The 24221-nt window shown below is 57.0% G+C and overlaps 1 protein-coding gene across 3 annotated transcripts in view; it reads right to left on the bottom strand.

Annotated features, from left to right (window-relative positions):
• ACSF3 (acyl-CoA synthetase family member 3) overlaps positions 1-24221 on the bottom strand; it is a 59692-nt gene that overhangs the window by 21536 nt on the left and 13935 nt on the right. For all 3 annotated transcript variants that reach the window (XM_067019517.1, XM_067019516.1, XM_059045918.2), the window contains exons 4-6: positions 17356-17510; positions 15614-15759; positions 7427-7539 (exon numbers count right to left, since the gene is read on the bottom strand). In XM_067019517.1, coding sequence (XP_066875618.1) covers positions 7427-7539; positions 15614-15759; positions 17356-17510 — 414 coding nt within the window. The remainder of the gene's footprint in view (positions 1-7426; positions 7540-15613; positions 15760-17355; positions 17511-24221) is intronic.

Below are 24221 nucleotides of genomic sequence, written 5' to 3'. Positions count from 1 at the left end.
GATTATGCCAGCAGATTTCTCATCAGAACTTTGGAAGTCAGAAGCAGTGCACCCATATATTCAAAGTGCTAAAAGAAACAAAGTTAACAAACAATTCGATATCCACTAAAAATGTTCTTCAAAAGTGAGGGAGAAATTAAGACATTGCCAGATAAACAAAAACTGAGGAAGTCTGTGACCACTGGACCTGACCTGCAAGAAATGCTCAAATGAGTCCTGCAGTTTAAAAGAAAGCACCTAGTCTGTACACCGAAGCTGTATGGAGAAAGAAAGGTCTCAACAGAAGTAAATACAAGCACTATTACACATTGTTTTCTACATGATGTAGGAGACTAACCCATTAAAAAATTATCAGTGTAAAAATTAGTATTACAAACTCTGGTTTGTAACTCCAAATCTCGTTTTCTACATAATTTAGGAGACTAATACATTGAAAAGAATTAATTTAAGTTTTAGGGCACAGAATGTATAAAGATGTAATCTTGTGATATCAACAGCTGAAAGGGGTAAAGACAGAACTGTAAAGGAGCAGAGTTTTTGCGTGTTATTAAAGTTAAGCTGGTATAAATCCAAATTAGTGTTAAAATATTTAGAATGATAAATGTAATCCTTGTGGTAACCACAAAGAAATTAGCTGGAGAAAATACACAAAAGGAAATGAGAAAGGAATTTAAACATTTCACTACAAAAAATCAACTAAACACAAAAGAAGACAGTAATGCAGGAAATTAGGGACCAAAAAAAGCTATATGGCACACAGAACACAAATAGCAGAAGTTAGTCCATCCTTATCAGTAATTACTTTAAACGTAAATGGATTAAATTCTCCAGTCTAAAGACAGATTGGTGGAATGGATAAAAACCCATGATCCAATGACAGTAGACCCTTGAACAATGTGGGGTTATGGGCAGAGACTCACCACACAGTTGAAAATCTGCATATAACTTTATAGTCAGCCCTCTGTATCTGTGGTTCCACATTCATGGATTCACCCAACTGTGGATCATGTAATACTGTAGTGCATGTTTACTGGAAAAAAAAACCCCCACATATAAGTGGACCTGTGCAAACCCATGTTGTTCCAGGGTCAGTTGTATAGCCTGCCTACTAGAAATTCACTTGAGATCCAGAGACATAGGTGGATGGAAAGTAAAAGGATGGATCAAGATATTCCTGCAAATAGCAACCGACCAAAACAGACCAGGATGGCTGTACTAATATCAGAGAAAATAGACTTTATTCACACACCTAAGGACAAACCATCAAAATATATGAAGCAAAAAACCTGACAGAACTGAAGGGAGAAATGGGCAGTTCTGACTGAGTTCCACTCTACCTCAGAAAGCCTCGTCCCTGTGTCTCCTTCCGCAGCACTCCCCAGCACTGGGTGCCCGACAGAGACCTCTTATCACAGTCACCCTTCTGTCTCAGGGCAGGCATTCTTGGCATTGCACATCACCTGGTGAAATCACTGTGCACTTGTGTCCTGACAATACCTACTTTGTGTTAGTTTACAGACACGATCACCCAACCCCGTGCTGCGTTCACTCCAGCTCCTGTCGTCTGTGGACCCTCCCTTTACTCCTCCATCATGCTGGACCCCCGGCCAGGTGCGTGGTGACCACAAGCGAGTAGGCCTGTATGACGGGCAGGAAGCAGGGACCAGAGCTCATCCAGTCAGAGGGGACTTCCTGCCCACCCGCAGCACTGAGTCCTAGATCTCTGATTTCATACAGTAAGAAAAGATATTCGCAATCTTCTTCCAGACAAGTTGCATGAAATGCAAGATACTAACTTTTGAACTCCATGGAGCACAGGAGCTGCTGGCATGCAGGCTCTGTGGCCACAGACACGCAGAGCAGAGAGTCAGGGTCTTCTGGAACCAAAACCAACTCTTTGAACTGAATCCTCTCCAGACCCCTCACCTGCTCAGCACAATCCCACTCAACAGTCCATCTGAGCGTGTTCTTAGGTTCATCTAATACACCCATCGTGGGTTCAGTGCCAGAGAGACGCACCCACCCACCAATTCTGATTTTTGTACACATCTGCCAGGGAGTCTCTAGTCTACAGAAAGCAAGTACCAAGAAACTAAGACATGGGACTTCCCTGGCGGTCCAGCGGTTAGGACTTCACCTTCCAATACAGGGGGTGCGGGTTCCCTGGTCGGGGAGCTAAGATCCCACAGGCCTCACGGCCTAAAAACCAAAACAGAAGCAATATCGTAACAAATGCAATAAAGACTTTAAAAAAATGGTCCACTTCAAAAAAAAATCTTTAAAATAAAGAAACTAAGACACGTCACCATTTTCTTTATGCCAGAGAAAGACAAGGCATTTTTTCATTTCTTCAGGGAGCGGGAAAGTGAACCACCAATTCGAAGTTCTAATAATAAACAACCTAAAAGAGCGTGTAACATAAACGCTGCCTTCGACTAAAATCCGTCCTGCGTATCAGCAGGTCACAGGCAGAGCCAGGACGCTGCGGGTTTCTGCTGCCATGCCTCAGAGCCACTTGGAGTTACACCACCCGTCCGTGGGACTGGGCAGGCGGTCCCCGTACTCTGGGGACCCAGCTTGGGTGGGGGGGGCAAGGCACGCATCCAGAACCCGTACTCCCGGCGACTGCGCGGCTTCAGACCACACCTGGCATCCACCCTGCAGTGAAAAGTCTGGCTGTCCTCACGGGGGAGCCCGTTCGGGCGCGAACGAACGTGTTGACCCAGGGCACCCGCAGCTGACACACGCACTCCTCCATCGTCGGGCGGTCAGGGCCATGCCGAGAGCTGCCGGCGTGACCACACGCGCTTCCTCATCTGAAAGCATCTCAGAGGCAGGAGGTGCCGTAAAGTCCCGGGTGGAACTGTGACACAAGCTCCCAGGAGGAGGAGTGGAGCTGGTGGGAGGTGTGGGAGCCCAGGTGAGGGGGGCAGGACCGGGGCAGGGGGGGGACCCGACACACCGCAGAGCCTGTCCCCAAAGGCCCGGCGCCTCTTGGGCCGTGGGTCCCGCTCCCAAGGCGTCCTGATGGGAGGGCTGTGTAGCTCACTGACCACTGCCCAGCCCCAGGACAGGAGCCAGTCCCCACAACACGAAGGATGAAGCCCACAGAGGAGGCGGGGTGGCTCCAGGGGGACATTAAAAGCACATTTGGGGGCAGGCAAGAGGCACAGGGCAGCTAAGCGCTCCAGATGCTCACCTGGCACGTCAGGAGGCCCACTGGACCCGCGTTCCCGTGTGCAAGGCCTCATTTAGGGTCCTGCCACCTCCTACGAGGCCCTTGGAAAAGAGGTAGCGGACCCACCTCAGCCGTAGAGGCAGAAGCACACGGCTGCCGATGGTCAGCGGCCTGTCTGAAGTGAGCGCCTCCGTGAGGACAGCACCCCAGCACTCGTCGCAGGGCAGAGCGTGCCCAGGCCCCGCAGGGCCCCTGTCCCCGTCCCCACCTCCACGGTCCGTGCAGCGGCAGGGCAAGTGGCGAGAAGGAGCACGGGAGAGGCGGGTGGCAGGGGGAGCACAGGCACCCCCACATCAGCCCACTGTCCAGGGCGGCAGCTTGCACGTGGGCCACGCGGGGTGACTGATTTTAAGGGGATAAAGGGAAGCGCGCTCGCTGCCGCGGTCCTCCTGCCCCAGCCTGTCCCACGCCCCACGTGGGTGTCCGCATCCCCTGCAAGACAAGAGGATTCCGCGTAAGGCCTGGTCACCTCTGTGTTACACGGCAGTGTGGCCTGTATCTGTCAACGGACCCGTCTCTGCTGGCTGGCATTTGGCTCTTATGTAAGTGAGCAGATTGAAACAATAAATAAAGAGTCAACTACACCTCAATAACTAAATTTTTTAAAAAGAGAGAGACCACACCACGTGCTTGCTTGCAGTTTGCCAGCTGGGAAGACGGACGCACACAAAGAAGCATCGCAGCAAACAAAGCCCCCTACCCCATCCCCAGGGCCTCAGGGAAGACAGCAGGGGACACCGTGAAGCTGGAACCACCTCACCGGGGCCAGGGGACCCTCACGTTGTGGGGAGGCCGCCCGCTCTTCCAGCCCCTGACGTCCCGCCAGACAAAGCGCTAGACTCAGGAAGCGATGGCTGCAGAGCCGTGGAGGCTGGGGCACCAGAGTGCCCCCAGGCTGCCGACCAGGGACCACCCAGCGCGGCCAGGGCACCCGCACACTGGGAGACACCGACGGGGACCCACAGCAGGAGCCCAGCCACGCTCTGCAGGGTGGGCAGGTGACCACGTCCCGGGCAAGGGCGCACCCGCTGCGCGTCGGGCTTCAGGCCTCCACAGCCTGCCTCTGCCCTCGCTCTGGGCTGGCAGGAGTGGACCGATTCTCCCTGCTGCCTGGGGGCACCCCTTGGCCCAGGCACCCTGTGCCTTCGCAGGGCTCCTGGCCTCCGCCTTGCGGGGCAGACACGGGCCCGAGAGACCCCTGGGCACCACTCCTGATTCTCGGCGGTCGGTTCCTGCCAGAGAAGCAAGAGCTCTCAGGCTTCAGAGGCGGGCGGACCCTGACACCGCAGCACTGCGCCGCCTGGTGGGCGCCATCACCGCGGCTGCGTTTCCTTCCTTCCCCAGGTTGCAGCCCAGGGGGGCTCCCCACGTGCTGGCTGGAGGAGAGAAGTAAGGAAGGGAGGATGGAGAGGCCCCAGCCACAGACCCCACAGAGAGGTCAGCCCCGGAGAGGTTCTGGCCCCGCGCCCGTCCTGCTGCCCCGCCGCGGGCTCAGCGCGCACGCCTGCTACGCTGCACACGTCTCCTCGGTCAATGCGCCCGCGCTGACCTTGCACCCGCCATTGGGGTCAAAGGGCCTGCGACCATCTGGCTTAGGAGGTACTTCCAAGTTCAAGATGTGCCCTCATGACAAGCAAAGAGGACCCTGACCCCAGGGAGCCTGCAGTGGAGGGAGTCGCCACGCGGCATCATGGCGGGCGGGGCGGGGACAGCGGCAGAGAGGGGCGCCAGGCAGTGAGAGGAGGCGGCCGCTGCAGGAGCCGGGCCGGCCCGCGCGGTGCCCGGACCGAGGGGAAGGACACGTGCGCCGGGAAGGGGCGGGCGGGCTCTCTGCACACTGGTATTTCTGCAACTTTCCTGTAAGTCTGAAGTGGTTTCCAAGTAAATGTTAACAAAAGCCGTGAACCACATCGCCCGCGGGGCAGAGCCAGCACTTTCCAGGCCAGGCGAGCAGCCGGCGGCGTCCTCTCACTGCCGCCGTCAGCAATGGGGAGTCCCTGTGAGGTCACAGAAGCCGAGAGCAGGCGCCTCCTCAGCAAGGCCTGAGCCCGGTTCTCCTGCCTTCGGGGCGCACCGCGGCCTGGCCCGTCCTGCGCAGCGCGGGGACCCGGGCGGAGGCTCCACGGAGGTCTCGCCCGCCTGAGTGTGGAGTCTGGCCTTGTTCCCCTGTAAGGGTCCCGGGGGCGGGGCGGTGAGCAGTACCCCGGCCGGGAGGCGGCTCCTGGGGAAGGCGCACGGGAGGGGGGCAGTGCCCCTGTCGCGCTCCCGGCAGCGGGGATGGGGGGGACGGCGGTGGCCTCTGACCAGCCCGGGGCACGAGCCCAGGCCCGGGCTCCAGCCCAGCCCCTGGGGGCAACCGGCCTGTGACTGCGCCCTCCGCCCCGGGCAGTCATCGGCCATGGAGACGGCTCCATTCTGGACCGCGTGTCTCACTGACCCCTCGACTGAGTTGGAAACGTTCTAGAACACGCCGCCGCGAGCTCCAGGTCTCCCTACCCTCACGTTTACGGGGCCTGGTTGTGGCCAGCGGATCGTCTCCCCTGCCCCCGGGCCCCCACGCCGGGGACTACGCGCTTCCTTCTCTGTCGAGATGCTCAGGGCCAGGCTGCCACCTCCTATTCTGAGCGCGTTTCAGTGAGGAAACCCGTACGGCCCGGAGCGGGAGCCGCGTGAGGGGGCGGCCGCTTGCCCCCAGTTGTTAAACTTCAGTGTGACTGCGGAGGGAGACGCTGTCCCCCCGCACCTCCTCTCTGGCGGCACCCCTGCCACATCCAGCCTTACCGGTGCTCCGGCAGGGTGGTGCAGGGCCCCCCTGCCATCTGTGCCGCTACTGCCTGATGGACCCACATGCCCGCGACGCTCCTCTGCTGGGGACCCCCTCCCAAGAGGGGCCCCTGGAGCGACACCCAGAGCCGGCGGACAGAGCACCCAGCAGGGGGAGGCAACCTCGTTACTGCCAGGAGGGCTGGGCGCTGGGACAGGCGACTCGGGCGCGAGCAGGGGCCCACGAGGAGGCGGGGAGGACCGCAGGGCACAGGCCAAGAGCCAGAAAAGGGCCCTAAGCCACGGGCGTGGCTGACGGGCCTGGACCAGCTGGGGCGGCGCAAGAGCCCAGGCAGCAGGCAGCCAGGGAGCGAGAGCCACGGCTGGGGACCTTGAGGCCAGCCTGAAAGCCGCCCGCACCCCGTGGCCGGGAGCAAGGCTGGTCTGCAGGACCATCCCATCTGGGAGGAGAGGCCAGGAGGGCACGAGCCCAGCAAGAAGGATCCAGGTGAGAGGTTCTTGGGTAAACGGAACACATACTCCTTGATGTCATTTTTCATAAAATTACAGTAAAAACCACCCGAGTTCCACCTACGTTCCCGAGCTGAGACATTCGACAACCACCTCTTGAACGCTGCCGTTTCCCACTGGAGACCGAGGCCCACGAGGGCCGGGCCTGTCCACCGCCCCTCCTGGCACAAGTGAGAGGCAGGATCCCCGCTGCTTTCAGCTTTTAAAACTTCTCAGGCTAACAGAAGTCAAGCGTATGTACCTCCGCTGTGGAGAAAACAATCTCCTACATCAAAATTTCACTTCCTACCAAAACCGAACCCCTGCTATGACCCTGATCACTTACGACCAGCAGACCTGTGGCTGTGGAAGTCCTCGCTGAAACCAGACAACAGTCCTCTCTTCCCCTTGCCCTCCGGCTCTTAGAACAACACAGAAAGCAGGGAACAGTGACTTCCCAAGGCGGGAACCTCGATTTACAGCTTCCGTGAATTTGCCCAAATGGGCGACGGCAGGGCCGGGGGCCGGTCACACTGTCGGCGTCCACTCCGAGCGGGTGCCAGCGTCCCGCCCGCGCAGCCTTTTTAGCAGGATCCTGCCGACAGTGGTCTCTACTTTAACTCGGGCTCTCCTGGCCGAGGCCATCAGGACCCATGTCAACGTGGCCCAGAGGACGGAGCCCGGGAGGAGCCTGGCTGCGCGCGGGGAGCCCCGCTGGGCCTCACCGTGTCCGGCACCGTCCGCACGGCGGGCGACGCCCCGAACACCAGCAGCGCCCTGAGTCAAGGCCAGCCAGCGGCGCCGCAGTTCAGGGGCCGTCCCCGAGCGGTGGGGACTCAACCTCTGCCATCGGCCCGCTGGGTGGTCGTGGCCATGTGATGCCCACGTGCCGCCGGAGAGAACACAGGGGCTCACCTTGGTGTCCTCCTCATTTCCCTCCGCGTGGACAACGTAGGGGTGGCCGTCCTTCTGCAGGTTTTTTGACACGATGCGCACCTCGACGCCAGGCAGCGGGGTCCCCACGGAGCCTGCAAGGGGCAGGGAGGCGCGAGGGAAAGAGGCGGTCAGCAGGATTCTGAAGGAGAGAGCTGCCCACTGAGGTGCTGGGATCTGCCTGACGCCACGTGCACGCACGGAGGTGGGGGAAATCCCGCGTGGATGTCGCGTGCACACGCACGGGAATCCCGCACGGACATCATGCGCGCACGCGGATCCTGCCCCGTTGTCACGTGCACACAGAGGGTCGAAGCCCCAGGGGCAAGAGCACAGCCTTAGGGCACGCAGAGCAGCAGCCAGGGCTCCGAATGCCCTACAGGGCCTTCAGGTCACTTCGGGAGGGCCGCCCAGCACCCGGGGCAAGATGCAGGGGCACCTCTATCTCACTGGAGCACCTGGCGGGGCGGTCAGGGCACGGATGACCGCAGTCTGTCACTCGTGAGGGACTGGAGTGGGACAGATGCCAGACGGTGAGCGGGTCCTCATGGCAGGGGTGATGTAGCCAACATCCTGGCTCACTTGTTAGCTGCCTGTGGTGGCTCAGTGCCCTCACCCCTGAGTGGTTATAATCAGCTTTTGAACCTGCAAAGGTTAGGGCAGGTGGTGGCCGCAGTGGAGTCCCCGCGGGCACTGTAATGAATAGCTGAGGTGGGGCAGAGATTCTAGGGCCAAATGCCAAGTGTCCGAGGCTTCACTTCAAGGTCTCAGGCCCTTTATTTTAACTGTTATCCATGAGGACTTGTCACAGGAGAAAAAGTCCCAGGAAGCCCACTTGGCAAACTCCACGAGCTGCTTAGTACTCTGGGATCCACACGCTTGGAAAAGTCTGTGACACAGGGCCCAGTTTGCTAGATGGTGCCGCCCTGTCCTCCTCAGCTTGTCTTCTGTCTGAGGTCCTGGGGGCCACCACCGTCGCCTCTCCCTCCTCCGTCCTCCCCCCCTTCTCTTTTGCTTCCAAAGGTTTAAAAACTACAGTGAAATCCATATATGATGCAGCTATTCAACATACAGCCTAGGATTCAGGGGTATTCAGCACATTCACAACATTGTTCCATTATCACCTGCATCTAGTTCCAGAACTTTCCATCAGCCCAGAAGGAAACCTGTCCCCGTGAGCTGTCACATCTTTCCACCACCCCAGCAACCACTAACCCATTCTCTGTGGACTTGCCCCCTGGATGTTTGTGTATGAAAGGAACAGCCAGGAATGTATCCTTCTCTCTTCCTGCTGGTCAGCTACTTGGGGCCAGGGGCTGCACCAGTGCCAGGATGCTCAAGACCGGAGACAGCCTGGAAAAAGGGCTGTTCCACCTCAGCTGCAGACGAGACACGAGGACCAGAGACAAGACCTAGGCTGGGAACATGAGCTGGGTCCAAGCCCTGCCCTCCTGCAGGCTCTGCAGGACCCGGGGCCAAGGCGGCCACAGTCCCGACACGCGGGATGTGTTTCCCAGCGGGCCTCAGCGTCGTAGCTTCCCTCTGGATCTGTCTCCAGTGAAGAGTTTGTCTCAGCCCTGTCGTCTGCATTGCTCCTCCTTGGACCTCGTGGTCTGATAAGGACCGGCGGGGCCACAGCTCTGACTGCTTGGTTACAGAGCAGGCCCGGGCATCTTGGAGATTTTTTTCCAAGGTCTTCAGATCACTCCCAATTGCTCATAGTTTATGGCCAAATGTCAGCAGGCTGACCTAGGTTTTAGCCCTCAGTGTGTGTGTAAAAGCCACAGAACAAAAGGTTTAAGAGAAGAAATGGGTTGATAAAGTGCAGGAGAGAAAGGCCACGTGTAAGAGGACATCAGTCGGGCCCACGGGCTGACGGTCCTCCTTCCTGGGTTCCCAAGCAGTGAGAGAGTTTCTTGCTGTGTGAAGGAGGTGTACTGCGAATTGATTTATCACTTTGTGAGACTGGTCAGGATGATTTCTTTAGCATGTGCCAGAAGTAAAGAGTGCCCTGAACACACCTTGAGCCGTCAGGCAGAGTGTGATGAGTCCATCAGCAGGCACTTCATTAAACTAAGTACAGAATCTTAAGCACGAGCGACCACCTCGCTCAGGAGTGAAATCTGCTCTTCTTCCCTTTTCTTCTGAGCTCTCGTCCCCGCAGTGGTGTGACGCCTGCTCAGGCCTAAGCCCTCCAGACAGCGACGCCTCCTGAAGTGCGAGCCCTGGGGATCCTTGGAGTATGAAAGCCCCTCCATGTCCCTCGTTTCGCGTTTGTAAAAGACACTTTAGGCTCCTAAACCTTCCCTGAGTTCCAGAGAGCAGACCGAAGCAGTTACTAATTAGAGAAATAGAGGAACACAGAAACAAAGAAGAAGCAGTTACCTCAGAGCTCGAACAATAAATCGGTAATAAGACAGAGTCGCACCTCCTCCTCAAGAGGCGTACACGCGAATCTGACGCACATTTTGGAGTTGTTCTGCGTGAACTAAGGCCCCCACGCAGGTGGAGGACGGGGACTACATGCTGAGACCCCCAGACTAGTTGGAACCAGAAGGCTGATGACTGAGAGTCCTGGGACACCATCCTGTTACCTCACCACCAACCAATCAGAAGAATGTCACACATCCTGCAGCCCTCCCCGCAAATGTCGCCTTTAATAGCCCTTCCCTGAAAGCCATAAGGAGTCTGGGTCCTTTGAGCACCAGCCGCTTGTTCTCCTTGCTTGGATCCTGCACGTTCCTTCACCACAACCCAGTGTCAGTAAATTGGCTCAGTTCAGTAACACTTGCAGAAAGGAGGAAGCAGAGGCTCCATCCAGGCGCTGGGAACACAGGGAGATGTGGGGAGATGCTGTGGAGAAGGGAACGCTACGGGATCTGCTGTGGCCTCCAGGGCGGTGAGTGGCTGCCCTCAGTCCCACGGGACTGACAGTCACAGGGGCATGTCCCCACTTACCCACAACTTCTGTACAACTTGGCTGCAAACTGGGGGTTCCCTGGGCCCCTCGTGGGATTAAACGGTTTGCTAGAGCGGCTCTCAGAACCCAAGAAAACAGGTCATTTCCTAGAATACCAATTCATTACAAAGGATACAAGGTGGGAACAGCCAGATGGAAGAGACGCCTCTAGCAAATATGTGGGTGGGTGGGAGTCTCTAAACTTGCACACTCTCCAGGCACATCACACTCCAACACCAACCTGTGTTCACCAGCCTTGTTCTGGGTTTTTATGAAAGTTCTGTTATACAGGTACAATTGATTAAATCTTTGGCCACTGGTGCTTGATTCAACCTCCAACCCCTCTCCCATCCTAAGGAAGTCAGGACGGTCCACCCTATTCAATGAGACCTGAACTGCTAAGAATGTCTATAAAGAAAACACTGACAGGGCTTCCCTGGTGGCGCAGTGGTTAAGAATCTGCCTGCCAATGCAGGGGACACAGGTTCCAGCCCTAGTCCGGGAAGATCCCAAACCTATGATTTGTTAAAGTGAGGTCTACAAACGGCAGAGACTTCTGTGTTCCTGTGTTAGGGCAGGAGAGCTGCTCAGACCCCAGAACCGCCCCCCCCCCGCCCCTACCCAAGTGGGCGGAACAGAGCAGGGACAACGAGGCAAGGCCAGCCTCCTACACCCACCTAGATGGGATCCCGCCCACACCGCGTGACGCGGCCCTTCCCACACCACGTGCATGCTGCCACGCCAACACCGGGAAACGCAGCCCCTCCCACACCGCATGACCCAGCCCGTCCCACACCGCGTGACGCGGCCCCGCCCACGCCACGTGACTCTGCTCCTCCCACATCACGTGCACGCTGCCCGCCCACACGGCGTGATGCGGACCCTCCCATACCACGTGCACGTTGTCCCCCCCCCCCCCCATCACGTAACGCAGCTCCTCCCAGACTACGTGATGCAGCCCCTCCGACCCCGGGTGACGCTGCACCTCGCACGCCACGTGCACGCTGCCCCGCCCCCAACGCATGACGCGACGCATCCCACGCTGCATGGACGAGGCCCCTCCCAGAACGCGTGATGTGGCCACGCCCACAACACGTAACGCAGCCCCTCCCAGACTACGTGGACGCAGCCCCTCCCACACTGCGTGATGCGGCCCCGCCCACACCACGTGCACGTTGCCACGCCCACAACACGTAACAGCCCCTCCCACACTGCGTGACGCGGCCCCGCCCACGCTGCGTGACGCAGCCCCTCCCACACCGCGTGACGCGGCCCCGCCCACACCACGTAACGCAGCCCCTCCCAGACTCCGTGGACGCAGCCCCTCCCACACTGCGTTATGCGGCCCCTCCCACCCCACGTGGACGCGGCCACTCCCACGCTGCGTGACGCGGCCCCGCCCACGCTGCGTGACGCGGCCCCTCCCACGCTGCGTGACGCGGCCCCTCCCACACTACGTGCACACGGCCCCGCCCCCGCCGCGGCCCCGCCCACACCACGTAACGCAGCCCGTCCCAGGCTGCCTGGACGCAGAACCTCCCACAACGCGTGACGCAGCCCCTCCCACACACGTGCACGTTGCCACGCCCACAACACGTAACACAGCCCCCCCCCAGACTGCGTGGACGCAGCCCCCCAACACTGCGTGACGCGGCCCCTCCCACACCACGTGCATGTTGCCACACCCACAACACGTAACACAGCCCCTCCCAGACTGCGTGGGCCCAGACCCTCCCACACCGCGTGACGCGGTCCCGCCCACACCATGTGAACGTTGCCACGCCCACATCACGTAACAGCCCTTCCCACACTGCGTGACGCGGCCCCGCCCACGCTGCGTGACGCGGCCCCGCCCACGCTACCTGACGCGGCCCCTCCCACACCACGTGCACGCGGCCCCGCCCCCATCACGTGACGCGGCCCACCCACACCGCGTGACGCGGGCCCTCCCACACCACGTGCTCGTTGCCACGCCCACAACACGTAACAGCCCCACCCACGCTGCGTGACGCGGCCCCGCCCCCGCCGCGTGACGCGGCCCCGCCCACACCCCGTAACGCAGCCCCTCCCAGACTACGTGGACGCAGCCCCTCCCACACTGCGTTATGCGGCCCCTCCCACTCCACGTGGACGCGGCCCCGCCCACGCTGCGTGACGCGGCCCCGCCCACACTGCGTGACGCGGCCCCGCCCACGCTGAGTGACGCGGCCCCTCCCACACTACGTGCACACGGCCCCGCCCCCATCACGTGACGCGGCCCACCCACACCGCGTGACGCGGGCCCTCCCACACCACGTGCTCGTTGCCACGCCCACAACACGTAACAGCCCCACCCCCGCCGCGTGACGCGGCCCCGCCCACACCACGTAACGCAGCCCCTCCCAGACTACGTGGACGCAGCCCCTCCCACACTGCGTTATGCGGCCCCTCCCACCCCACGTGGACGCGGCCACCCCCACGCTGCGTGACGCGGCCCCGCCCACGCTGCGTGACGCGGCCCCTCCCACACTGCGTGACGCGGCCCCGCCCACGCTGAGTGACGCGGCTCCTCCCACACTACGTGCACACGGCCCCGCCCACGCTGAGTGACGCGGCCCCTCCCACACTACGTGCACACGGCCCCGCCCCCGCCGCCTGACGCGGCCCCGCCCACACCACGTAACGCAGCCCCTCCCAGACTGCGTGGACGCAGCCCCTCCCACACTGCATGACAGGCCCCTCCCACACCGCACGCACGTTGCCACGCCCACAACACGTAACAGCCCCTCCCACACTACGTGACGCGGCCCCTCCCACACTACGTGCACACGGCCACGCCCCCGCCGCGTGACGCGGCCCCTCCCACGCCACGTGGACGCAGCCCCTCCCAGACTGCGTGGACGCAGCCCCTCCCACACCGCGTGCACGTTGCCACGCCCACAATACGTAACAGCCCCACCCACGCTGCGTGACGCGGCCCCGCCCACACCACGTAACGCAGCCCCTCCCAGAATACGTGGAGGCAGCCCCTCCCACACTGCGTTATGCGGCCCCTCCCACCCCACGTGGACGCGGCCACTCCCACGCCACGTGCACGCTGCCCTGCCCAGACCGCGTGACGCAGCCTCTCCCACACCGCGTGCACGTTGCCACGCCCACAACACGTAACACAGCCCCTCCCAGCCTGCGTGGACGTAGCCCCTCCCACACTGCGTGACGCGGCCCTGCACACACCGCATAACGCAGCCCCTCCCAGACTACGTGGACGCAGCCCCTCCCACACCGCGTGATGCTGCCCCGCCCAGATCGCGTGGACGCGGCCCCTCCCACACCCGCAGAGACAGTGTTCTCCCGATGTCCACTGGGCAAAAGGCTGGCTGCATTCAGAAGGGCAGGCTATCCTTTCCACCTCTATTCAGAACAGGTGTTAGCTGTGGCCAGGTGACTTTAATTGTCCTGTGGCTCCGGCCTCTGGGGCGGGTGAGTGTGCCTCACTGGGTCCTGGAGCGCCTGTCCGGCAAGCCCTGCATCTGATAGCAACCTCCTATGAGCGCATGGCAGGCCCAGCAGTTCAGGTTAGCACCCGGGGCCTCAGCCGGGCAGTCTCCTTCAGGCCACGCGCCCCTCCGGGCCACCAGGGAACCTGTGATAGGCCAGGCTGGCAGGATGTGTCCCCGGACCAGCCTAGAGTCCCGGCTGGAAGGAGCCCGGCTCAGGAGTCAGAGGCACAGAGGACACAGCCTGATTGCTCCGGAAGCGGCGCTCAGGGACTCACTCCTGGATTCAAGGTTGACGGCTATTTCCTTCATCGTTTCTAAACCAAAGAGGCGGCTGTGCACCCACTGTGAGCCGCCTGCTTCACGGGCGAGAATAGACCCCGGGCGCTTGGTTCCGGTGACGAGAAGAGGCCACGCTCAGCCACGGCAGAACCCTGAGCCTGAAGAGCTGCAGCCAATTAAGATTCGAGAATTTCTGCCCAGAAGCCTCGGGTTTAGGGCCCGGGCGCAGGTCCCTCTGTCCCGGGGCCTTTGCCCCCGCCCGACAGAGGGTGTCCTGGTCCGACAGTGTGAACACCTGCTCCGTCTGTGTGACTTCTCCAAGGCCATCAGAGGGGTAAGATCAGCCCAGTATCGGGGCTGTTGTGTGGACAGTTTGCAGCTTCTTAGAAAGTCAAGCTCACACCCCCTTCTGACCCAGCAGTTGTACTCTGAGGCGTCTGCCCACGAAATGTAAAGACGCATTCACACAAAAGCCTGCACACAGACCTTCACAATGGCGTGACTGGAAACTATCCAAGACCAGACACAACGCAGCATCCTTCGGTGGCGGACAGGTTAACACCGAATATGCTGCTTGGCACAGGATGCGTCTCGCACTTGTCCTGCCAAGTGAGAGAAGCCAAACCCAAAGGCAGGTCCTGGAGGCTGTGCCTCTGTGTCGTTCCAGGAAATGCACGGCTACAGGGAGAGGAACCAGGGGCGTGCTCACCGGCCTGGGACAGGAGGCGCTGAGCACGACAGGGGGAAGCTCTGGAGGTGAGTCAACTTCGTCGACCTGAGTATGACGGCAGACACACCGAAAACTCACAGACCTGCCCACCAGAAGCGTGCCTTTTACTGTCGTGCAAGACAAGTGGATGCACAGAGGCAAGTACAGGCACACGATGACTTAACGTTTATTTCCAGACGCCTACTGCGTTTCGGACAACTTGGAGGGGACTGACCGGGAGGGCTGGGAAAGGGCCCAGCACAGAACAGGCTCACGTCTCAGGCCTCTGACTCCACCTGCAGGTTCCCTGTCAGGGACCCGGGCTGTGAAGGCTGTTTATGTGAAATGGCCTAGAGAAGGGGGACAGCAAGACCAAAGGGCAGGACCCCGTCTAGAGCAGCAGGCCGTCCAGACGCGTGCAGGGCCCCAAGCACAGGCGGGGTGTCCCTCCTCCCTTGCCCCCGACACCTGCCGCCTTTCCCGCTGCCACCGGCCTGTGTGGCTGAGGGCACCTGCATGGGAGACTCTGGGCCGCGGGCGACCTGGTCTGGACGGAAGTAGCCCCCAGCCCGGGAGGGGGGGAGGGGGGCGCCCTGCCAAGCACACGGCGTCTGGGTCATCTGGGAAGGCCACTGCCACCCTGAGAACGTGGCCGTGGCCCAGCAGGGGAGCGTCCTCCACAGACTGGCCCACCCGAGGACCTAGAGCAGAGAGAGGACCCAGCGGGCGGGCGCCACGCGTACCTGGCAGGCGGGCTGCGGCCAGCGGGTTGGACAGGGCCATGCCAATCTCCGTCATCCCGTACCTCTCCAGCAGGGTGTGGCCGGTGATGCCTTTCCACTTCTCCAGCACAGGCAGGGGCAGTGCGGCCGAGCCCGAGACCATCAACCTGCCCGGCACAAGCACAGGCTCCTGAGCCCTCGGGAGCACGTGGCTTTTTCAGCCCGGTGAAGGCCACACGTGCCCAGCGCCCCAGGCACCGTCACCCGGTAACGCACGGCTAAAACTGCAGTTCGGGCTGAAATTTCACTCTGTGCTTTGGAAAGAATCTTGGGTATGTTTTAGAATGTAAACAGACCTTCACAAGGAAGGGGTAATCACAGTAAAAGGAGAAGTGATTTGAGGGTCCCTGGTGGCATGCTCTGCACTCAACGCGCTGTCCACAAACAGCCCCCAAAAAGAGCAGTGATAAGAGTAAGGTGATGACGGCTTATCTGGTTTAGGGACAAAACAGCACCGGGTCTGAGGAGGAGGGGGAGGCGGAAGCAGGCAGCCTCCAGTGAGGGGCGCGTGGGGGCTCCTCCGCGAATACTGCCTGGCGCTGGGAGCTCCCGTGACAATGACAGTGATGGGATACCTGAGGGCCTCGGCACGCACCACGTCCCGAAAGCACTGTGTGCAGGAAGGAGGGTGCTGCTGCTTCCGGTGGGGGCTGGAGCAACGACCACCCCGTGCCCCCCCCACGGAGGTGCAGGCACGAGGACCCTCCCCATCAGGAGCCCGGCTGCTGAGGTCTGAGGGCCTGTCACCCGGTCACCCTGATCTCCCCTCTCGGATCTCATTCTTGCCCCTGGCTCCTGAGATCTGGGTTCACCGCGCTACCAATCCCACTCTTGTCCCGGTGGTTGGGCTTTGGACCCCAGCCCCACCATGGCGCCTCGTGGGAGGCCGGTCCAGGAAGGTGCTGGCAGTGGCACCCTCAGAAAGGGGCTCTAGTTCCACCAAAACGTCGTTACGGAAAAGGAGCAAAGAGTGGTTAAATGGGAGCAGAACAAGATGAAACGCTCGTCTTGGGTAACTGGAAATCCTCTCCAGGAGACGGGGGGCTTTCCTGAGCTCCTCGTAAGGACCAGGAATCAGATGCACAGAGGCCACGAAGCTCGTGGCTGTCCCGCGCCAACGTGCTCTCCTGTTAAAGGCTGTGTCTGCCACAGACACAGGTGTCACACCTCTTGGGCGCACGTGTGATCACGCCTGTGAGGACCTGCCAAAGTGCTCACTTCCGTGTGCTCTGCACGTGAACCGCTTGGCCGCGAGCAGAGAGGAGCTGCGGGTGGCAGGCCCGTGGGAACACGCAGAGCAAACCCCATGCCACCAAAGGGGCCAGACAGCCACACGTCTGTCAGGGAGGGCGTCTGCATGGGGTCGGGGAGGGGGCGGGGCTGAGAGCCAGCAGGTCGGGGTCAGAAGGGACTTCCCCATCCTTGGCTTTCAGACTCTGCCGGAAGACAGGTGGACAGACGGAGACAGAGGGACAGAGAGACACAGAGATAGAACAGAGAAATGGATACAGAACACAGGCAGCTGCATCAGGAGCTCAGATACGTAGAGAGAGACGGAGATACACATTTTAAAGCAGAGAAAAAAATACTGCTTCCTAAAACTTAGTAGAACTAAGTAGAACTGACTCACTTAGCAGAACTGACTCACTAAAAATAAGTTATATTTGACTTTCTGGATGGGAAGGTGGACTATGTACATTTACCTGATTTTTTCTTCACAAACTGCACGCACGAAATCCTGGACATGAGGGTGGGTAAAATGTTTGTCGTAATAATCCATCAACTTGCTGTATATGGTAGGCACTGCCATAAATACATTAATCCGTGGAGTTTCCGAGCTTAAGAACTTTTCCCAAACCTGAAAAGAAACAGGGAAGCACAAAGCACGAAGATTAGAAGACGTGCACGCGCAGACACGCACGGCCCCTCGGTGCCAAGACGAGCGCTCTCGGCAGAGGACCCCCCTTTTCTTAAGCATCAGAGGGCCTGTAAGCGGCTCCCGTCTCAAAGGGGGTCTCACTTTGACAGGGTGACACAAGCTCCTGGAGCTTCCACGGGGTCACTGTGCAGGGGACACTGGCGTCTGGCCTCAGGGGTGGTCCGTAAGGAGGAAGAGGATCAGGGGGAGGAGTGGGCCCTGGGCCTCGGATCTGCTGTCAGGGGAGAGGTGGCTCCTCGGACTTTTCCAGCCACGCAGACGAGGGGACAAAGCTGCACGGGGGGCCAGGCAGGCCTGAGCACAGCACAGCGTCTGGCAGACGGCGAGCACACGCGGGGAGCGGATGGCGTCTGCTGTTTTTTCCGAAGAAGTCATGTGAATTTTGAATCTCACTCTGTAACAGATGTTTCTCGTTTTAATATGAAGATGCTTCGGGTTTCTCAGCTCATGCTGAGAACGTGCTCGTGTGTTAGCCCTCGTCTTCAGGAGAAGGGGCTCTCCCCGTGCAGCCACCGCCTGAGCCCGTGGTCAGGGCGGGACGGGGAGGCGGGGTGCTGCGGGCTCAGCACACCCCGCACAGACAGCCTTCCCCGCAAGGCATCCACAACGCTGCAGCCAGCCCCAGCCCGCCCCGGTCCCTGACCGCATGCTTGTAATTTGCTCCTCACCTTAGCTGCTTGACACAGCAAATGCACTCCTCTTTGGGGAGAAAATTACATCGTTTTTTTTTTTTTTTTTGGTACGTGGGCCTCTCACTGTCGTGGCCTCTCCCGTCGCGGAGCACAGGCTCCGGACGCGCAGGCTCAGCGGCCACGGCTCACGGGCCCAGCCGCTCCGCGGCACGTGGGATCTTCCCGGACCGGGGCACGAACCCGTGTCCCCTGCATCGGCAGGCAGACTCTCAACCACTGCGCCACCAGGGAAGCCCTTACATCGTTCTTTTAAAGACAACCCCGCCCCCATTATAAGCATGTATGAAAAGAGAAAAATGTGACCCATAACTAAGAAGAAAGTCAATAGAAGCAGACCCTCAATATGGATGGTGGAATTATCATACAAGGAATTTAATAAATAGGTTAAGAAATTCTGAAAAGATGAATGAAATGGGGGATGATCAAGGATTTCATCAGACAGGTGGAACTGCAAGAGAACCATTATAAGCTGGAAAGTACATTATGTGAAACCTGGAATTCACTGGATACACTGAACAGACTAGATGCAGCAAAGACAGCAGTCAATGGAAATGATGTAAACGGAAGTACAGACAGGAAAGAGGAGAAAGAGAAGGGTGTCATCACGTGTGGGACAAGATGACACACTCTGACCTGTCAGGAAAGACAGAACTGCTCGGTCAGTGGAGACACATCCACGTCCACACGTGGGAAGACTCGGTGTTGCTAAGATGGCAGCTCTCCCCAAAGCCCACCAAGCTCTGTTTTCCGGAAATTGACAAGCTGGCCCTACAGTTTACAGGGAAAGGCAGAGGACTCGGAAGGGTCCGAACAGATGTGAGGAGGAGGGAGGAAGGTGGAGGACGCACACTTCCTGACCCCAAACTTACTCCAAAACACCAGCATTCAACACCGTGTGAAGCTGGTGTAAGATCAGACACACAGACGAATGGAGCCGATGCCCAGAAAGAAATCAATATGACGATGGCCAACTGGGTTTGACAGAGGAGCCAGGTCACTTCCATAGGATACTCTTTTCAACCAACAGCACTGGGACAACTGAATATCCACATCCAAAAGGATGCATTTTCGACCCTGACCTCACCATACCTAAGAATTAATCCAAAGTGGATCAGAGACCTAAACGTATCAGCTAAAACTATAAAACTTTCAGGAAAAAACATAGGTGAAAATCTTTACGACCTTTGGTTAGGCAAAGATTTTTTACATACGACAGCAAAAACATGCTCTATGAAATTAAGAAACAGAAAATGGATTTCATCAAAATTTAAAGCATGTGTGCTTCAAAAGATACCATCAAGAAAATGAAAGGACAAGCCAAAATGGGAGAAAATATCTGCAAACCATCTATGTGATGAAGGACTAGTATCCAGAATATATAAACTCAATAATAAGACAAATAACCCAATTTAAAAATGGGCAAAACATCCCAACAGATAGTTCACCAAAGAAGATACATGGATGCAAATAAGACTATGAAAAAACACTCACCGTCCTCAGTGATTAGGGAAATGCAAATTTAAACTACAATGAGCTGCCACATCATATCCACTACGATGACCATAATAATGGTTTTAAAAACCAATAAAGGGGGCTTCCCTGGTGGCGCAGTGGTTGAGAGTCCGCCTGCCGATGCAGGGGATGCGGGTTCGCGCCCCGGTCCGGGAGGGTCCCACGTGCCGCGGAGCAGCTGGGCCCGTGAGCCATGGCCGCTGAGCCTGCTCGTCCGGAGCCTGTGCTCCGCAACGGGAGAGGCCACAGCGGTGAGAGGCCTGCGAACCGCAAAAATAATAATAATAATAATAAAAATAAAAAATAAAAACCAATAAAACAAGTGTTGGTGCGGATGTGGGGAAATGAGCCCTCGCGCACTGCTCATGAGGAGAATGAGGACAGAACAGCCACTGTGGGAAAGTTTGGCAGTGTCTTAAAATGTCAACAATAAACTTATCGTGCACCCCAGCAATTCTAATCCTACTTATCTACACAAGGTACATGAAAAGTGTCCACACCAGGATTTGTATGTAAATGTCCACAGCAAAAACTGGAACTGACCCAAATGCCCAATAAATGATAAATGGGTGAACCAAACGTGGCCTGGCCACATGAGGAAGCACTACCTAGGGACCAAAGTGACCAACCACTAACACACGTGCTACAACATGGACAGAACTCAGAGACGTTCTACAGGGTGAAAGAAGCCAGACCCCAAAGACCACATGTCCTGTGGTTCCATTTATATGCAAAGCCCAGAAAAGGAAACTCTGTAGAGAGGGAGGACAGACAGGGGTTGCCAGGGGCTCGGTGTGGGAATATGGACTGAGATCATCGTTGAACAAATCCTATAAATTTATGTAAAATCACTACATCATTCACGATAGGTGAATTTTATGGTATGTGAATTACATCTCCATAGAGCTATTTTTAAAAAAGGACAATGCAATGAAAACATTTTCAGTGAAACAAAGCTGAAAGAATTTGTCTTCAGCAAAGCTGCACTACAGGGCTTCCCTGGTGACGCAGTGGTTAAGAATCCACCTGCCAATGCAGGGGACACAGGTTCAAGCCCTCGTCCGGAAAGATCCCACATGCCGCAGAGCAACTAAGCCCGTGCGCCACCGCTACTGAGCCCACGAGCCACAACTACTGAGCGGCGTGCCTAGAGCCCGTGCTCAACAAGAGAAGCCACCGCAATGAGAAGCCCGTGCACCGCAACGAAGAGTAGCCCCCACTCGCCACAACTAGAGAAAGCCCGCTCGCAGCAACAAGGACCCGATGCAGCCCAAAATAAATAAAAATTTTTTTAAAGCTGCACTATAAGAACTACCAAAATAATTCTTCAGGATTAAGGGAAACGATCCAAGAGGGAAACACAGATCTGAAGGAAGAAATGAAGAGCGCCAGAAAAGGAAATATGTGGGTCATTTAAAAAAATTTTAAGGACCCCTGACTGTTTAAAGCAACACCAGTAGCAGTGTATCATGAAGATGAAGGAAGAGAATAATAAAAAACAGAAGGAACAGGAATATAAAGCTCAGGTGCATTAGAGAAAAATCAACACAGGTGGTTCTTAGAAAAGATAATAAAATTGATAGGCCTCTAAATCAAGAGTGATCAAGAAAAAACGAAAACATAAACTACCAATATCAGACATTTAAAGGAGACATCACTACAGATCCTCAAGATATTAAAAGGATAACGAAGAGAAATTATAAACTACCCTATGGCAATAAACTTGACAATTTTGTTGAAATGGACAATTATTTTTTTTAAAGTACCAAAACTGACAAAAGAAACAAAACAGAAAATATTCGAAGTCCTACATCTATTAAAGAAACTGAATCCTTAATTAAAAACCTTCCCAGAGGGCTTCCCCGGTGGCGCAGTGGTTGGGAGTCCGCCTGCCGATGCAGGGGGCGCGGGTTCGTGCCCCGGTCCGGGAAGATCCCACATCCGGGAACCCGTGAGCCATGGCCGCTGCGCCTGCGCGTCCAGAGCCTGCGCTCCGCAACGGGAGAGGCCACGACAGTGAGAGGCCCGCGTACCGCAAAAAAAAGACTATTAAAAAAGTGAAATGAGAAACCAGAGACGGGAAAGATTCACAACACGTATTTCTGACAAAGGCCTTTTATCCATAATATATACAGAACACCTACTGATTAGTTATAAAAAGACAACCCAATTTAAAAATGGACAAAGCCTTGAGACGGCATTTCATAAAAAGAAAATCTCCGAATGCCCAGTAAGCGCGTGAAAAGTGCCCAAGACGATCACTCATCAGAGAAATGCCAATCTTATAAGGCCAGGGAGGTAGCAGCATTACACACCCACTAGGATGGCCGACATCTAGAAAGCCCGACCCAGTTGCTAAAGGGTGGGGCACGCTGCAGACAGGAGCATAGCACGGATAAGCGCTTGGGAAAGGGTTGGGAGTTTCTTAAAACATTTCACATACGTGATCCTGTGACCCACTAGTTCTAGCCCTGGGTATTTACCCGGAAGAAATGAAAATGTACATCTGCAAAAAGACATACGAGAATGTTCCCAGCAGCTTCATTCATAAAAGCCCAAGCTGGGAAAAGCCAGACGCCCATCAAGAGGAGAAGGGGTGAGAACTCTGGGTCCTTTTCGGTGCTGGAAGGACCTCGCCGCCGACACACGCAGCGCAGATAAACCTCCAAGGATGCCCAGTGGGCGAAGGGAACCGCTGATCCCATTACATGCACATTTCAAGAACGGGTCCGCTAACTTAGAGTAACAAAGATCAGAAGAGGCGGTTGCCTGCGGGTGGGGTGGGTGGGGGTGGGGGTGGGGGTGGTGACTGGGGGTTGTCATGAGACAAGGGGAATGTTTTCTTTCCCAGCCTGGCTGTGGGTTATACAAGTGTAGTCATCAAAACGTACTACACGGTACACTTAGATCTGTGCGTTTCACTTCATGGAGACTAAAACTCAAAACAAGGAAACAAAAGCACACTCACTGAGATGGCTAGAGTTAACAAGACTGACCACAGTAAGTGGGGGTAACGGTCTGGAGTAACTAGGACTCTCACACATTGCTGCTGAGAGTATAAAACACGCACCCACTCTGCAGAACTCTTTGGCAGTTTCAACCATGATTAAATATACATCCAGCCCAGTGCGTGTCCAGCACCAGCAGGTACAGATCCAAGAGAAATGTCCACAAAAAGATCTTTATGCAAATGTTTATAGCAGCTTTGTTCAAAATATCCCCAAACTTGAAACCTCCTTCAACAGAAGAATGGATAACTTGTGCCACTTTTATACAAAGGAATGCAACACAGCAACACAAAAAGAACAAATTGCAACTGATGGAACTCAAGAATAAATCTGAAAGTAGTACGATTAACTAAAAAGCACGAAAGGACACATACTATCGGGTCCATGTATATGAAGAACACGTGAAACTCAGCTATGGTGCAGCCCCTGACTAGAAGAGAGCAATGAGGGCCATATAAACGTGCTCTGTCTTTATCTGCGTGGTGACCGTCACACAGACGCATACTCAATTTACATACCCTTCACTGTAACTTAGGCCTCAGTTAAATAAAGGAAGCGTGGCAACATTCCCCACTTACAAACCCCGGTGAGCTGACGGCTCTGGGCTATAAGCATGAGCAACGCTGACATCAGAAAGAGAGGTGCAGCTGGGCGTTGTTATGTGCCCTGCTGGACAGATACACACACGACCTGTGACGTCTCCTGCCTGCCAAAGCAAAACAAAGCCCTGAGCCCCATCACACCTCTAGACCTAAGAGCCAGTTTTGGAGAAGGATGAGGGAGGGCGGGACATGTTAAACGACACCACAGGGATGTAATGCACAAGGTCAGACCTGTGGGAAAGTCCACGGGACACACAGCCTAATCTCATAAGCAAAAACCACGAGGAAAAGACCGAGAAGACACTGAGGAAGTAGAACCACGTGCTCGAGCAGTGGTGCAGCCGCTGGGAGCGAGCGCCTTCCCGCCCAGCTGCGGCTGTGGCCTTGACCAGGCCCCGCGGCTTCCTCGCTATCTTCTCACACCACTGTGAATCCCTCAGGTCCCTTCCAAGCTCTGACATGCAGATTGGCTGCAAATCCTGCAGGGCATCCTACTTCCCACTGGCTTGTTAAAGAAGCTCTGTCCGCCAAGTCCGCGCTGCTCCCCGAGGTGGAGGGCGGTGCCCTCGCTGCCACCACTCGGGCATCTCCCGGGAGCGCGGGCATCCCGACCTGGCTGACCAGGAGCAGCCTCGAGCCCCCGTTCCTTCTCACTCACGGCGGCGGCATCTACAGGTTAGCGGCTGTGTTTCCCCCGGTGTGCAGAGCCTGCCACTACCGGGCCTGGCGAATCCCGACCACGCCCTGACGGGAGCCCGGCCCTCACCCTGCTCACCAGGCTCGCCCGTCACCGCGAGCGCTGGCAGCACAGACCGT

This window comes from Kogia breviceps, chromosome 18 (assembly GCF_026419965.1).
Source record: "Kogia breviceps isolate mKogBre1 chromosome 18, mKogBre1 haplotype 1, whole genome shotgun sequence".
In the NCBI taxonomy this organism is placed as follows: Eukaryota; Metazoa; Chordata; class Mammalia; order Artiodactyla; family Physeteridae; genus Kogia; species Kogia breviceps.
The sequence above is the reverse complement of the archived record's forward strand: the minus strand, read 5'-3'. Positions and strand labels throughout refer to the sequence as shown.